Raw genomic sequence first — 15920 nt, forward strand, 5'->3', positions numbered from 1 at the left:
CAGAAATAAGAGGGACGGGTCAGGTATTTCTTAACTTTGCTCCTGGATCACGCCACCTGAACACCTACAAAAGTAGGTAGAGCAGCATCGAAACAATCCTTTGGGAATAATCAGACTTCCACTCCCTTATAGAAAGAGAGTTAAACCTTGAAGAAGAGAAAAAAAACAGACTGAATATTTCCCTACAAGAGTTCCTTTCTTTTCCTATAAATTTCTCCCTTGCATAAGGAAAAGAACAGCTGAAGTTTAACTGAAAACAATTGGTAGGGTGAAGACAGGAGAGACTAAGGGGAAGAAAAAAATGAATATATCCTGTGTGTGTGTGTGTGTGTGTGTGTGTGTGTACATGTGCATACTCTTGTGTGTGGTGTGTAGTCAGTTTTATGATACATAAAAGTCTGCGTGATTACCAATCCTTGCTGAATAAAGATATCACTGTAATATAGGTATTTGCTTAGAGACTTATTGTTTAAACAGAACTTTTTCTTTACATCTTAACTCATTTAACATTGAATATCACATAGGTTTTCATTTCTAGGATAATTGACTCGCCCTCCTGCCAAAATTTATAAATAGAATAAAATACGAGGTAGTCCTTTCAAGCAGGGAGTAAGCACAGGACTATGATCCTTGGGAGAAAGGAGACTCACAAATTGAATCCCATGTTTCCAAGCTTTCTGCTTTAGGAATACCTGAGAGACGCAAAATAGGGAGATGAGTCCTAGGCAGAGTGGTGGTAGTTCTTACTGAGCTGAGGAAGCAGATGTATTTGTGGGCAGGGTAGCTGGAAAGAGGGAGCTATGAGAAGGGGAGGTTTCAGAAGTTGTCATGAGCATTCACTGCAGGTCTTTAGCCAAAAACCGAGCAGCACATACACAGATGAGGCATCCTAAGAAAGATCACTGGCTATAGCACTAGGAGATGGACAGCAAGCCACGCCAGAGACCATACAACACTGAAAAACATCGAAGATTCACCAAGTCAGGTTAAAAGAACTTACCGAGTGCATCGACATTCAAAAGCCTGTCTTAGTCTAAGGACTAAGCTCCAGAGAAAGGAAATATACCCTAAAATTAAATTCAAAACTGAAATAGACTTTCTCTAATATGATTGTAATAATAATAATACTAACAAAACTATAAGGATTGGGCAATAATTTAACTGTCTGCCAGAACAAAGCTCAATACCCTTTAAAGGAAGATGTCATGATCCAGACTCATACATGATGTCATCTACATCAATAACAGCAACAAAAACTATACACGAGAAGACACAGGGCAAACTAACCCACAGTCAAGAGAAAACAGTCACTAGAAACCAATCTAGATGTTAGAATCAGCAGGTAAGAACTTTAAAGCAGCTAGTGAAAATATGCTTGAGAATATTAAGAAAAGTCATGATTATAATAAATAAACAGATTGGGAATCTCCACAGAGAAAGAAAAAAGAACCAAACAAAAATTCTAGAATTCAAAAACAGACTATCTGAAATGAAAATTTTACTGAATGGGCTTACCAACAGATTGAAGATAAGAGAAGAATAGGTCATTTAAGATAAAAAATGTTAATATAAACTATCTTATGTAAAGAACATTAATATAAAACTGTCTTATCTGAAGAACAGACAAAAAATAAATTTAAAATAGCAAACAGAGCCTCAATAATCTGTGAGACATTACCAAGTTACGCAACATATGTGTAAGCTGAGCCCCAGAAAGAGAAAAGAACAAAATGTTAGGAAATTAGAAATACTTGAAAATAAGATGATTGAAAAGTTTCTCAAATTGGTTTAACATAAATGTTCTGGTATAAGTAGCTCAGAAAACCTCAGGCAAGGAAAATACAAAGATCATACTTGGATTGACCACATTCAAACTTCTGAAAACAAAAGAAAACACTGAAAGCTGGTACTAAAAAAAATGATACTTAAATATCAGGGAACAACTATAGAGTAATGGAAGAAATAATTCTAGATCAATTTTCAAAGACCATGAAAATCAGAAGACAATGGCATGACACATTGAAAAGGTTGAAAAAAAAGATACCTATTCAAAATTATATAGGCAGCAAAAATACACTTCAAAATGAAGGCGTAATAAAAACTAAGATAAATTGTTGCTAGGCTGAAAATAAATCACAACAGATGAAAATTTAGAATTAAAGAAAGCCTACTAGAAAATTGTAAATTTAAATAATTTAATACATTATGTAGTTTCTTCCCCTGATTTCTTTAAAAGACTGCTTAAGGCAAAAACTATGATATTATGGGGTTTATAACATATGTAGATATAAATATATGGAAAGGGCAAGTGAAATGATTTGTGCACATGATTATAACTATATGTGAAAGTAAGACCAGTCTCTAAATGGACTGATAAGTTATAATCCCTCTGATGGCCACTAAAATAATAATTTAAAAAGAGGAATGAGTAACAAGCCAACAGAAATATTAGAATACAAAAAAATTCAATTATTCCAAAGTAAGGCAAGAAAGGAGGAACAGTAGAACTAAAATCAAAAGGGGCAAACAGAAGGTTGGTAGACTAAATCAGATCAATCGGTAATGACATTAAATATAAATAAGCTGAACACTGCAACTAAAGGCAGAAATGATCACACTGGCTTAGAAAAAATATCCAACTATCTGACTATAAAAGAGGCACTTGAAAGAATGAAAACAGTGAGCATAAAAAACAGCATAAACAGTGAGCATAAAAAATAGAAACTTACTACATTAATGTCATACAAAATAGGCTTTAAGTTAAGGAATACTGCTATAGAGAAACACTTTGTAACTATAAAAGGTCCAGTTCATCAGGAAGATGTTAAAGTCATAATGCTTATGTCCCTAAACACAAAGAAACAAAATACGGAAAGCGAAACTGACAAAACTGAAAGGAGAAACAGACAAGTCCAAACCTTAGCTGGAAATATATACACCCCTCTCCCAGTAATTGATTAAGCAGGTAACAAAAAAAAAGTAAGGATATAAGTAACTGAACAACCTTGTTAACTAACTTCATTGAGTTGACATTTATAGACCACTAAATGCAATAACTACAGAATACATTCTCTTTCCAAGTACAAATCAATGTCCATCAAGATAGATCATGTGCCAGGCCAATAAACAAGTCATTATTGACTTAAAATTCAGAAGCTCTCCTGCCATTTGATTAGAGATCAATAACCGGCAAACACTTGGAAAATCCTCAAATATGTTAAATGAAAAACAGCACATATATAAATAATACATAAATCAAAGAACAAAACTGATTATTAATTAAACTAAAATTAGAAAATATTTCTAATAAATGATAATGAAAACATAATACATCAGAATTTGTGATATGGAGCTAACAGTGGTGCTTATATTAAAAAAAAAAAAAAAAAAGGAAGATCAAAATCATCCTAAGTTTCTTCCTTAAGAAATTTGGAAGAGGAAAAAAAAGGAAATTAGATCCCAAAGAAATAGATGGAAATAAATAACATAAAGAGATAAATTATAAATAAATTAGAAAACAAATGAAAGGTTGCTTTAAAAAAAAAAAAACTAATACAACCGAAAAATCTTTAGCAAGGAATATTAAGAAAATATGAAATGCCAGTATGAATAATAGAAGAGAGGAAATCACCACATATCCTTCATAAATTAAAAAGATAATATGTGAACTTCAAAAATAACTTTATGCTAAGAAATTTGACTTCAAAGAAAGAGATAAATTGTTTAAAAAGTGTGAACTTACCAAAACTGACACAAGATGACACAATGGCCCTACATCTATTTAAAAAGTTAAAATAATTACCAAAACAAAAATCCCACAAAGAAAACTTCAGGTTCAGATGTCTCATTAGTGAATTCTAGTAAACATTTCAAATAACACCAGTCCTACCCAAATGTTCCAGAGGAGTAGTGCCTCCCAGCTTACTTTATAATGACAGAATGAACTTGATTCCAAAATTTGACAAAGGAATTACAAAAACAAAAAAAATACAACTATATTGGGCTGGGGATGTGGCTCAAGCGGTAGCGCGCTCGCCTGGCATGCGTGCGGCCCGGGTTCGATCCTCAGCACCACATACAAACAAAGATGCTGTGTCTGCCGAAAACTCGAAAATAAATATTAAAAAATTCTCTCTCTCTCTCTCAAAAAAAAAATACAACTATAAATCATCCTTACAAATAAAGATACAAAATCCCTAACAAAATAGAGAAAACCAAATCCAACAATATATTAAAATGATAACAATACATCAGGACCAAGTAGGATTTATTCCAAGCATGAAAGGTTAACGTTTGAAAGCCAGTATCATTCACATTCACGTTTTCTCCCAATGTAACAAAACAAAGGAGAAACATCACCATCATCAGTCCATAGAGGCAGGAAAAAAATTACACAGAATTTAATATTCATTTGTGACAAAACTCTCAGCAAACTAGGGATGTAAGGGAATTTCATCCACCAATACAGTGCAGCTGACATATCTGAACATAGCTTAACATCCTGATCTTAATTAGGAACACGGCAAGAAAGTTTTCTTTCACTGCTCCTATGTAACTGTTTTGCAGGTCCTAGGCAATGCAAAGGCAAGGAACAAATGGAATACAAATATTAAAATCTCTCTGTTTTCAGATGACACCTTGTCAGTGTAGAAAACCTTAAGGAGTCTACAAAGCAACCCTCAGAACTAAAATAAAACTAAAAATAATATGCAATGTGAGCAAATTCACTACACATAAAAAATAAGCAGGTGTAGCTCAATGGCAGTGTGTGCTTAGCATGTGTGAGGCTCTCATTCAGAACCCAGCACCAAAATAAGTACATAAGTAAATAGGCTGTTAAAAAGCAGCATGAACAATTGGAAAGTAAAAGTTTAATGTGAGGATTCCATCCATAACAAGGTCACATACTCAAGCATAAACAAAAACATAAAATAATTATGGGCAGATTTAACAAAATACATATTATGAAGCATCATGGAGAGAAATTAAAGTCATCAATACTTGGGGAGATCCATGATCTTCCTGATTTGGAAGATTCGACATTGCTAGGTCAGAGTCTCCACAGGCAGGTAATTAAATGGACAAGCTGATTTACAATGCACATCAAACAAGAGGACCTCGTTAGTTGATAGAGCTGGCTACATACAGAAATCCTTACAGATCTGTATCTGTACATGGTGCTTTAGTCTGCCTTTTCATCCCTGTGACCAAAAGACCCGACAAGAACAATTTTAGAGGAGGAAAAGTTTATTTGGGGCTCCCAGTTTTGTAAGTCTCAGTCCATAGATGGCCAACTCCATTGCTCTTGACTCAAAAGGTGAAGCAGAACATCACATCAGATGTGTATAGAGGGGGAAAGCAGCTCAGGACACGGCAGAAAGGAAGCAGACAGTGAGCTCCACTCACCAGGGACAAAATATATAGTCATGTCATGTCTCCAGGGACCCACCTCACATCCTGACTGCCTAAAGGTACCACCCAGTTAATTCCTACTAGTGGGTTAATGTTCTGATTAGGTTTAGGCTCTCACACCCAATTGATTTACCTCTGAATGCCCTCTCATTGTTTCCACATGAGTTTTGGAGGGAGACCTCATAGTTAAACCATAACACAAGGTTAATAGACACACATATTTTCTTGCTCAGTCAGCTGAGAAGAAATAACACTCAAAAGAGTCATGAGCACACCGGATACCCAGACCTTGATTTTAATGCCCTTCTCTAATAAAAGGAACCATAGCTTTCTGAAGAAATGGCTGATTCAAGGACTAGACACGAAATAAAGCAAGATGATCCTGGACGATCAGTCTTATACTGATGGGAAGTATGGAAGTGCTAAAAACAAAAACCAGCCTGAGATGATGGAGGTAGAGGCCAACTGAAAGAGTTCCCAATGGCTAAAGTGGAACAATCTGAGCAACAACAATAGTATTATGGAATTTTAGCCCAGTTTATAAAACACCATTCACAAGTCCAGCTGATACCAATGACTGAAAGAATATGTAAATCAACAGAATGAGAGGCAAACCTTCCTTTCAAGGAATTCTGGGTAATTTCACTTGTCCTGTGTCCTCAGGCTCCTCTAGACTTAAGCGTTTCCATTCTCTAAGTCCTCGCTCCTAGAGTGCACACATCTACTTCCTTCCAGGGAATGTTGTTGAAAAAGATGGAAAAAATAAGCAATCCTGCTTCAGGGGAACCTGGCAGACATAACCTTACCCACCTAACTGAGGCCAACAACCAACAATCAAATGAAACAAGTTGTGTTTATAGTGGGCCCCTGATATGATGCAATGAAAATGATCTTTCTTCCAAAAACTCACAATTACAGTCTAATTCTGGGGAAAACACCAGACAAATTCCAACAGAGACAACAAAATATCTGGCCAGTATTCTTCAAAACTTCCAGGATCATGAAACAAAACACAAAGAAAATATGAGACACCGTTAAGTCAGTTTTCCTGATTTGATATTTATTCCCACATATATAAAATTGTGTATATGTATGGTGCTTAAGAGTAAACTCAAAAGTTATACTTACAGGCACCCACAGAGAGATGGGGGAATAGTTAAGGAGTAATATAGAACCCTGTTATAATTTGGCTTTGAAACGTCACCCGAAGGCTCATGTGTTAAGGCTTGGTCCCCAGGGTAGTACTATTGAAAGGTGGTGGGACGGAAAGAGGTGGGGCCTACAAGGAGGTTTTAGACCCTTGGGAATACACCCTCCATTGGGGGCATGCCCTCAAAGGAGATTGTGGAGCCTGCCTTCTTCTCTCTTTTGCTTCTTGGCTATGAGGTGAGGGCTTTCTTCCTCCACAAGTTCCTGCCATGATGTGTCACCTCAACATAGGCCCAAAACAATGAGGCCAACCATGAACTGAAACTTCTAAAATTGTGGGCCAAAACAAACTTCTTTTTCTTTATAAGTTCATTATCTTGGGTATTTTCTTACAATAACGGAAAGATGACTAAAACAAGTCCCATTCAATTTCCAGGCTGGTGAGTGCCATCTGCCCTTATGGAGCTGATGATTATGCTTGAGTATATTCATCTAGAAGGTCTGTTTGGATAAAATTGTGATTTTTTTCCTTAACAGAATGGAGATACATAATAGAAACATTTAACTTACAAATCCAACTATGTGTAAATGTAAAAATACATATACATGCAAGTATACATAATATAAAAACATTTATTCTAAATAGTATACCCATACATTGCATCTCTTGCCCAAGTCAGCCATGAGAAGAGCCTGATTAAAGACCCTGCTGTATCCTCAATATATTTTACCTTCTGTGCTTCCCCTAATGAAAGCCTATAATGTGCTTGGTATGACACTGTAAAAAATTTTAGATAGTTGCTATAGTTGTTTGAATATGGAATGTTCCCCAAGGATGCATGTATTGAAGTCTAAGTCCCCTTCTTGTGGTGATATTGGGAAGTAATATATCATTTAGGAAGAGGGCCCTAACGGAAGGAAGGTAGTTCACTGTGGAATTCCTTGAAGGGAATATGGGGAGCCTAGCTGCTCCCTCTCTTTCTTGCTCACACTCTTCCTGTGCTTCCTGGCCACCACAAGATGACCAATTTCCTCCACCACGCACTACCACCACGATGTGTTGCCTCACCATTGGCCCCAAAACAACAAAGCCAACCAACTGTGGACCAAAACCTCTAAAACTGTAAGCCAAAAGAAACTTTTCCTCCTTATAAGCTGTTTATCTCAGGTGTTTTGTTACAATAATGGGAAGCTAATACAATAGTAAAAATAAAGATGCCGGGTGAAACAGGCTTTTAATGGGAAAATAGTTCAGTTAAAAAGCGTTAAAGAGGAAGCTGTGTAAGAAATTGAAGTTGAGGGAGTGTCCCTTCCCCTTGCCAGGCCTAGGACTAAACCCAACAGCCAGGAAAGACAAGAGAGGGTGAATACACAGCACAGAGAATGTTTAGGGCACTGAAAATGTCCTGTATGATGCTATAATGGTGGATACATGTCACACATTTGTCCAAACCCACAGAATGTACACCAAGTGAACCCTAATGTAAACTGACCATCATGTATCAATGACTTGTTATTGTTACAAATGGTACCACTCTGGTAAGGCATGTGGATGTTGGGGAAGCTGCACATGGGTGAGGCAGGGGATATACAGAAAATCTCTGTACTTCCTCCCAATCTTGCCATAAACCTAAAACTGCTCTAAGGAAAAAAAAAAATGCAGGCAAAACATTACAAACAAAATGACAAAATCTTATTGGGTAAAAGACCCAGAAAAAATGGTCTATGACGTTCACAGATGGGAAGAGGACAGTTCTTCTCCAAGTTAATCTAGGAACCCAGTGTCCAGGTTCCTTGTCTATCACTGGGGACTCTGACCTGCTAATGTCCCTGGCTGTTTTTTCAAGTGGCACAGCTGCCTGCTTTGGCTGCCTCCAGCATTATGTTCCTATAGCGCCCCCTACAGTCTGTTGTCCACACAGCAACCAGGGTAAGGCTACTGAATAAATCTGATCCTGTCACTGCTCAAAACTTCCCAGCCTTCCCAACCTGCTTGGGTAAGAGCCCAAGACCTTAGCACAGGCCCCTAGTTGGGAGGCCCACACAAGCTTTCCACTCCCATCCCGTTCCCTTTTCCAGGCAAACCTCCCAAGCATGGTTCCTCCTGGGGCCTTTGGGCTGTCTGTGGGAAGGTTCTTCCAGAGATCATTAGAGCTCACTCCCCTGCCTGTATATGCTGGTACCACCTCAGTCCTTCCTGTTCATCCTGAACAAAGCTTCACATCTCCCTCCAGTCTCCATTCCCCAGCTTTCTTTTTTTTCTTCATAGCACTCACTGCTGTCTTCCTTGACTCTAAATTCCACAAAGATGAGGACTGTATTTTGAGCTTCTTGCTTCATATTCACAGTTCTTATAATAGCTCTAGAGTTCTTATGCTATCCTAGGATGTACATGCTATACTCAAAAAATATTTACTGAATAACTAGATAAGAAATGCATGTGATTAAAAAAAATTGCAACTCAAATTTTCTGAAAACCAATTGATTCTAAAATTTATATGAACAAAGGTATACAGATAACACAAAGACAACCATAAAAATGAAGAAGAGGAAGTACTCACCCTGTGAGACATTCAGTTGCAAAACTACAAGACACTGATGTGGAAATACAGAGCGCTAAGACGGAAGTGTCCACAGAGAGGCACAGATGGATGTATAAGGGAGTGACAATGATGAATCACAGGTCAGGAGACTCTTTACTTTTATTCATTTATTTTATTTTATTTGAGATGAGGTCTTGCTATGTTATCCACAGTCTTGAATTCCTGGGCTCAAGTGTTCCTCCCACCTCAGCCTCCTGAGTACTGGGGACAATAGGTGCACCACCATGCCTGGCTAGGAACAGACTTGCAAAAATGCGCTGGGGTGGGCTGGGGTTGTGGCTCAGCGGTAGAGTGCCTGCCTAGCAAGTGCAAGGCCCTAGGTTCAATCCTCACCACCACATAAAAATAAAGTTTTGTGTCCAACTACAACTAAAAAATAAATATTAAAAAAATGTGCTGGGGTAACTGTTTCACCCACATGGAAAACATCATAAAACTGAATCTATACTTTATACTTTAAAAAAAATAAAATCCAGGTAATTTTAAAATTTGACATTCAAAAACCCTCTAAAACTATAAGGGAAAAGAAAGAAGATTATTCCATGATTTCATCATGGAGAAGGCTTCTTCAAGATCCAAGTACACACACACATAAAAGGACAAGATATTTTGGTTTGACTTGAAGAAGCCAATAGAAAACCAGGCAAAGAACATAAACCAGTGGATCAGCAATCCAAGGAGACCGGAACTGTCATTCATTTGAAAAAAAAAAAAAAAATGCCCAAGCTCATTAACAATCACAGAAAAACTTAATTAAAATAGTGAGATAATGTTTTTCACTCATCAGATTAGCAAGAACCAGTTAGGTGGTACCGAGTATTGACAAGATATGGAAGGGAGGCATTCTTGGTACTGCCAGTGGCATTGACAAGTAGCACAGCCACCATGAAGAGACATCTGGCACAATTTCCACTCTGCACAAGGAGCCAGACTAAAGATTCTTCCTTGTGACAGTGTTTCAATGGAGAAATATTGAAGAGACCTAAATGTCCACTCATAGAATAATAAACCACATGTGCTATATTTATTCATGAGCGTACAGTGGTTATAATTAACTAGGTCTATATATATCAACATAGAGAGTGCCCCAACACAGAATAGGTAAAAATAAAGAACACAGACAGCTCGATGATATTCATGTACATTTCTAAAGCACCAAACAATACTGCTGCCTCGCAGACACGGGGTGAACATGAGAAGAAGAGATGAACACAGACACTCACTCACTGCAGTGGTCGCCTCTGCAGGGGAACAGTACTGTGAGAATTAATTAAAGAAAACTCTTCTTACATCTCAATGTTTTATTTCTTTGGAGGAAAAAAAAGAGAAAGGAATTATTTGGGGTCGGTGAGAATGAGGATATTATTAGTTCTTTTAGGTTATCATTTCAAGTACTTATTTCTAGTGTTCTTCCTCCAGTGCTCAAATCCATGCCCTGTTTCCGATCCTGGTAGAAAACATGGTAGTGTGGACACACAGAGAATGCTGAAATATACAACTTTACAAAAGATTTAAATGATATTCAAAGGAGATATCAACCAAAAGTGATCTTAGCCTTAACTGAGAGGCTTAGCATTCATCCTCTTGTAAGCTGAAATTTATGGCACTCAGCAACATGATTAATTAAAAGCAAACTACATGTAAGACACTGCCTTCATTTAGACAAGGACTTTTGAAGGACCAAGCTGATGTCCAAATTAGGTTAGTCAAAATTCCTTTCCTCCGGCGCCATCTAGTGGAAAGCAGAGGTAACTTCATTTGTACCTTCCACCAAAAACCACAGTTGCCCCATGCTTTTCAATGAAGCTCCCTCTAGGTTCTGAGGTTCCCACATAGTTGATAGTTCCCTTCCCTTTCTCTGGAGCCTTCCCCAAACTGGAAATTCTTCAGCCTACAGGATAAAGAAGAAGCAAGTGGATAGTGGTCTTTACTCTCTGAGTCAAACTTCTTTGGGGGACTTTCTTGGCTTCCACTGACTTTGTGTTTTGCAAGATAAAAGAGCACACTGCTCTTTTACCTTCTGCCCAGAGCTTCCATCTGTGATGTTTTAGTCAAATGATGTCTTAACCTCCTCCCCCAGGTTGCTCTGCACTCGTAATCTGCATTCATCTACATTTCAAGCCCTCTTGAATAAAAAAAAATAATCCAACAGCTTGTTTCTAAGTAAAAGATTTTAGTGTCATTTTATCATTTTACTTTATATATAGACTTATAACGGTATGAATTTTCCATTTAAAGAACTTTTCTTTCAAAATATAACAGTAACTATAAATATGCAATGGAAAATATAAATAGTTCTTTCAAGACTTGGATGTGATAGTAAAAAATATTCATTATCTTACCAAGAATCAATCAATGAAATAGGCTAATTTTTTCATTATAGAACAAAGACACAAACAAACATTATTTAAAAGGGGAAAAAAAATTCTATAACAAGAATGTGAATCCCCCAACTTGCAACACTGAGTTCCTTCCATTTATCACTCAGAGATGGGATCAAGCAGGGTGGAAAACGCAGGCTGCACTCAAAACAACATAAGTCAATTCTAAATGGCTTTCCACTACTGTGTGATGTGGCTGACATTCCAGAAGAGTTTATAATATGATTTTTAACTATTTCCGAATTAGCACTAGCAAAGGACGGAAATAAAGTAAGCCAAAGGCACTCCCTTCAGAAGCTCAAAACTGTTAGAATTTTGACGCAGATCTAAACTGAGAGTGTTTTGGTCACTTCATTTAGATGATCCTGTAGGTTCATACAAACACACTTCGGTGTAGGTTCTTTTCCTTTCTCAAAGCTTATGATGAAGAGACTGATCCCAGTATTGGGACTGACTGACGAAAGTTCAAATTTTCTCAGAGATGCTGGTAAGGAACACTTAAGGTCAGTCAGAAAATAACCGAACAGGCTTCTCATGTAAGCACCATGACTCACGACTAAGACACTGGCCACTAATCCTGGAGCGCCACTGTCGGAATTAACTTCAGAGCTGTAGTTTGTTTCTAAAGGAAATATCTCTGCCAAAGAAGTTTCCAGATTGTTGCTTGGAGCTCCTGGAGAAAACTGTTGCTTTTGATCTGCTTCTTTCAGGATTAGCTGACATAGAAATTCAAAAAACTGTTTTCCACGCATTTCCACCTTATAAGGAAAGAAAGAAAATGTGAAATAAAGGGACATTAATGATCTCCTGAAAACATAAATATGACATAACCACCTGCTTTTCTAATGGGTCAATGTAAGGACACCTAAGTAGATGAATCTCAATCTATATTTCCAATCATTCAATCGGGGCTTTCACAGGTACAAGAAAGTGTCTATCACATTTCTGGAGGCAAACCAGGGATACAGATGAGTAGGATATTGTTCTAATTCCTGATTTCAGAGCACTAGGTTAAGGAAATCTACAAGTGAACAGAAAGCCATAAAACAGTGCTCACCAAGAAACTATGTGGCACTTCAGTTCAGCTGGAACAACAAATTTTTCTCTTACTAAGGTAATAGAGTTTATCAGAAAATTACAAAGATAAATAGAGGGAAAATTAACAATAACACAATTCAAAGATGATGACTTATTAGAAGCGTGAGCACTTGAGGATTTCACTCAAGAGCTGCTGGGCAGCAGTGGCCAGAGTTCATGTCCAGAATGACCTGAGCCTTGAGTGATTTGCTTATTCCCCCTGAACACCACTGCTGCTCGCTACTGCTTCACAAACAATTTTTTCTTAGATGTGCCATAAAAGAATAGGTCTCCTTAAATTTATGATCAGTAATGGCTGCTAACTTAGCAGCAAATGAGAAAGAGAAGATGCCTTAAAAAGGAAAAAAGAAATAGAGTTGTGTTATAAACAAAGCAACTTTCGAATTGCTTGGCTATAATTCACAAACATCTAATTTACAAGTGAGTCAGATTCAGCCATTCTGACAATGTTAAGTCCCCCAACTTGGCAACTCGGGTCAGTGGTACGTACATACCTGGTCTAACGTCTCTCCTCCGGGAGGTGTAAAGAAAGGGCATTCTTCCCCAGCTTCTTTGGCCATGTTCCTCAGGTCACTTAGAGGCTTGCCTTCTGCAGCCCCATATTTCTGTCATGGTCCAACAGACAAAGGTGCCTCAGGTGAATTTGCAAGACAACAATTCAGTTCAGACTTTTGGCCAATTGAGATGGCTCCATGAATAAGCTTAGTTTCCTATATTATTTTAGTATCCTCTCTCTTCCTGATAACAGGAATGTATCATAGGAGGCCATGAAGCCTTAGAAAATACAACCGAAACCTGAGTGGTACACTATGTCTAAAGAGGGTTGTATGGAAGAAGTCACTGAAGCTAAGTAGACGGCGGGGCTTCACTGAATAAATACAAGGTCAGGCTCAGACTCCTGGGCTACAGAACACATGCAAGGCACCATGCTGGCCACCTCCCATCCACACACTCTCACTTGGTCTTAATAAGAGAATTCTGAAGCGGGTATAAAAGTATTCCTCCACGTTTATAAGGGAGGAAGCCGAGTTTCGAGGAGGTTAAACAAATAGCCTCACTTTCACAGACAACAGCAAAGTTAAAATCCAAGTCCAGATTGCTAGCTTCCTAGGCGCATGAAGACTGAGCCCAAGCACAGGACATGCAAGTCACAAATGAAATCAAAGGGCCAAGAAACATGGGGAAACTACCTCATTAGGAATCCCAAGAATGTAAAAATTAAATGGCACCATTTTTCAGCTATTGCATTGTAAAATTAAAGAAACTGACAACATCAAGTGTGGCTTGGAAATATTTTCTCCTAGACCACTCATGGGAATATAAGTTGGTGTGGCTTTTTTGAAACGCCATTTAAATTAGGCAATTTAGAGTTAATATAAGAAAAAGTACACACTCAGCAATGTCCATTTCTAGAAGTATGTTAGATGGGTGTACCAAGAATGAACTGCAAAAATATTTATTTTAACATTATTTACATCAGCAGAAAATCTAGTCACAACCTGGATGCTAATTAGTAGTTGCTGGGTTATATAAATTACATAATATCCATTAAGTCACTAATTAGGTGATTATATCAAGGTGCATTTACAGGCACTGAAAAGCAGTCAGTACACAATAAATGAGAAATGCTAGTTTAAAAGCAATACAAAGAATTCCATTTAGAAAAATGCACAAGCAAGGGGAAAAAAATCAGGAATACACATACCAAAAATGTTCACTGTTTATCTGGGGGTGATATAGATTTTAACTGTATTTCTCCCCAAGTCACTTTTAATTCCTTATACGGATAATGGGTTGCTTGCATAATAATGAATTTAAAGAAAAACAACTGTTATAGTTTGCACAGATGATGCCAAAAGATCCTCATACCATCATCAGATAGAAATCCATGAGTAAAATACCATTTTATAAGAATATATGCATGTTTTGCTACGAAGTCAGCCATTCTTGCAATCCTCAATGCCAAATTCGTGTCTCCAGGCATAAACAAAGCAATCTCTATTACAAAAGTTGATCAGTAAGAATTATCACTTGCTTTGATTTCAGAGGAATGGAAACCTTCCTTTATTAAGTATTCTGAGTACCACCATGAAGCAAACTGGGACTGAGGCCAGAGGGCTGAGCCCGCCTGTGCAGAGAACAGTGTGGTGAGCTGCTGACCAAGGAGCGCAATGGAGAGAACGAAGGACACAGGTACGCCTGTGGAGATGACTCCTACGGATGGGGGAATCACAGAGGGCCAAAGCCTGACAGGTGAGTAGAAACTGGCAGATCGGGGAGCAGAGTGGAGCACAGGCCAGAAGTTCATGAGGCTGGCTCTTTTGCCAGAAGCATTTGGGTGATTCAGAGAAGAGCCTGAGGCCCGTGATCGGCGTTCCAGAGTATGGACTGCAGGGCTGGGTGGCTATGTGATCGGGGGCATAGACTTGACTTCTGTGTGCTTTGATGTCTGCCATCTATAAAATGTGAATTAAAACGTGAGGTTTTTCAGTCTTCACACAGTAGGTTATGAAGCTGAATGAATTTGCAGTGCTTGGAAAGAATGCAAGCGGGTGGCAAGCACCATGCCAACGCCCAACCAGTACTCTGAGACTACAACGTGAAGTACCAGGGAGGAAGAGAAGGCAAGGAGGTGACAGATGAGTTTACACAGTACCTTGGGACCCAGGTTTAAGAGAATTAGTGAACCATTCTGCAAAGGATTATTCAGGTTGCAGTTGGAGATTAGGTTTGAAAAGAGAATGCAAGACAGGAAAGAAGAGAACAACTATCACAGGGACTGAGGTAGGAGATGACACTGAGCTGCTCCAGGATGGCCGCAGGGGTTTGCAGAGAACACATGTAAGACTGCCTGTGGTAGGTGGTGGGGCATAAGAGACAAAGAGCCAAAAATGAATGGCTCAACCAATAGGGTAAAGAGGAGCAGCCTGGGGTACAGGCAGAACACCCACCGAGCAGAAAACAGGTTCAGAGCATACAAACCAGAAACCACAGTAGGCGGTCTGATAGTAAACATGCAGCTCAGGTAAGAGATCTCAGCTAATCACAGATTTGGAAATCATTGGGATTTCACCAACTAAAACCATAGGATATGAAATTACTCCAGGACAGAGCAGAGTGAGAAAGGTGGCCACGCCCACTGATGATGCTTTCTCCTACTGTAAGATGACAGGTGTGCTTTAGGGTTCAGAGGTCAGGACATCTTGAAGAGTCTGAGCCCTGGTTCTCAGGCACAGACTGAGCCCTTTGTGCAGCCTTGACGATGTAGCTCTACAGA

At 38.4% G+C, this 15920-nt stretch overlaps 1 protein-coding gene across 3 annotated transcripts in view; it reads right to left on the reverse strand.

Moving 5' to 3' along the window:
• Positions 1 to 15920, reverse strand: part of Tigar (TP53 induced glycolysis regulatory phosphatase) — a 50952-nt gene that overhangs the window by 17486 nt on the left and 17546 nt on the right. For 2 of the 3 annotated variants that reach the window (XR_013423180.1, XR_013423181.1), the window contains exons 5-6: positions 13138 to 13248; positions 10388 to 12303 (exon numbers count right to left, since the gene is read on the reverse strand). Coding sequence is in view for 1 of the 3 variants with exons in the window: in XM_078015387.1 (XP_077871513.1) it covers positions 11872 to 12303; positions 13138 to 13248 (543 nt within the window). In the remaining 2 variants the exon portion in view is untranslated. Of the gene's footprint in view, positions 1 to 9256; positions 12304 to 13137; positions 13249 to 15920 lie in introns of those variants that run through there. The other variant, XM_078015387.1, reaches the window with a different exon arrangement.

Source organism: Ictidomys tridecemlineatus, chromosome 6 (assembly GCF_052094955.1).
Source record: "Ictidomys tridecemlineatus isolate mIctTri1 chromosome 6, mIctTri1.hap1, whole genome shotgun sequence".
In the NCBI taxonomy this organism is placed as follows: domain Eukaryota; kingdom Metazoa; phylum Chordata; class Mammalia; order Rodentia; family Sciuridae; genus Ictidomys; species Ictidomys tridecemlineatus.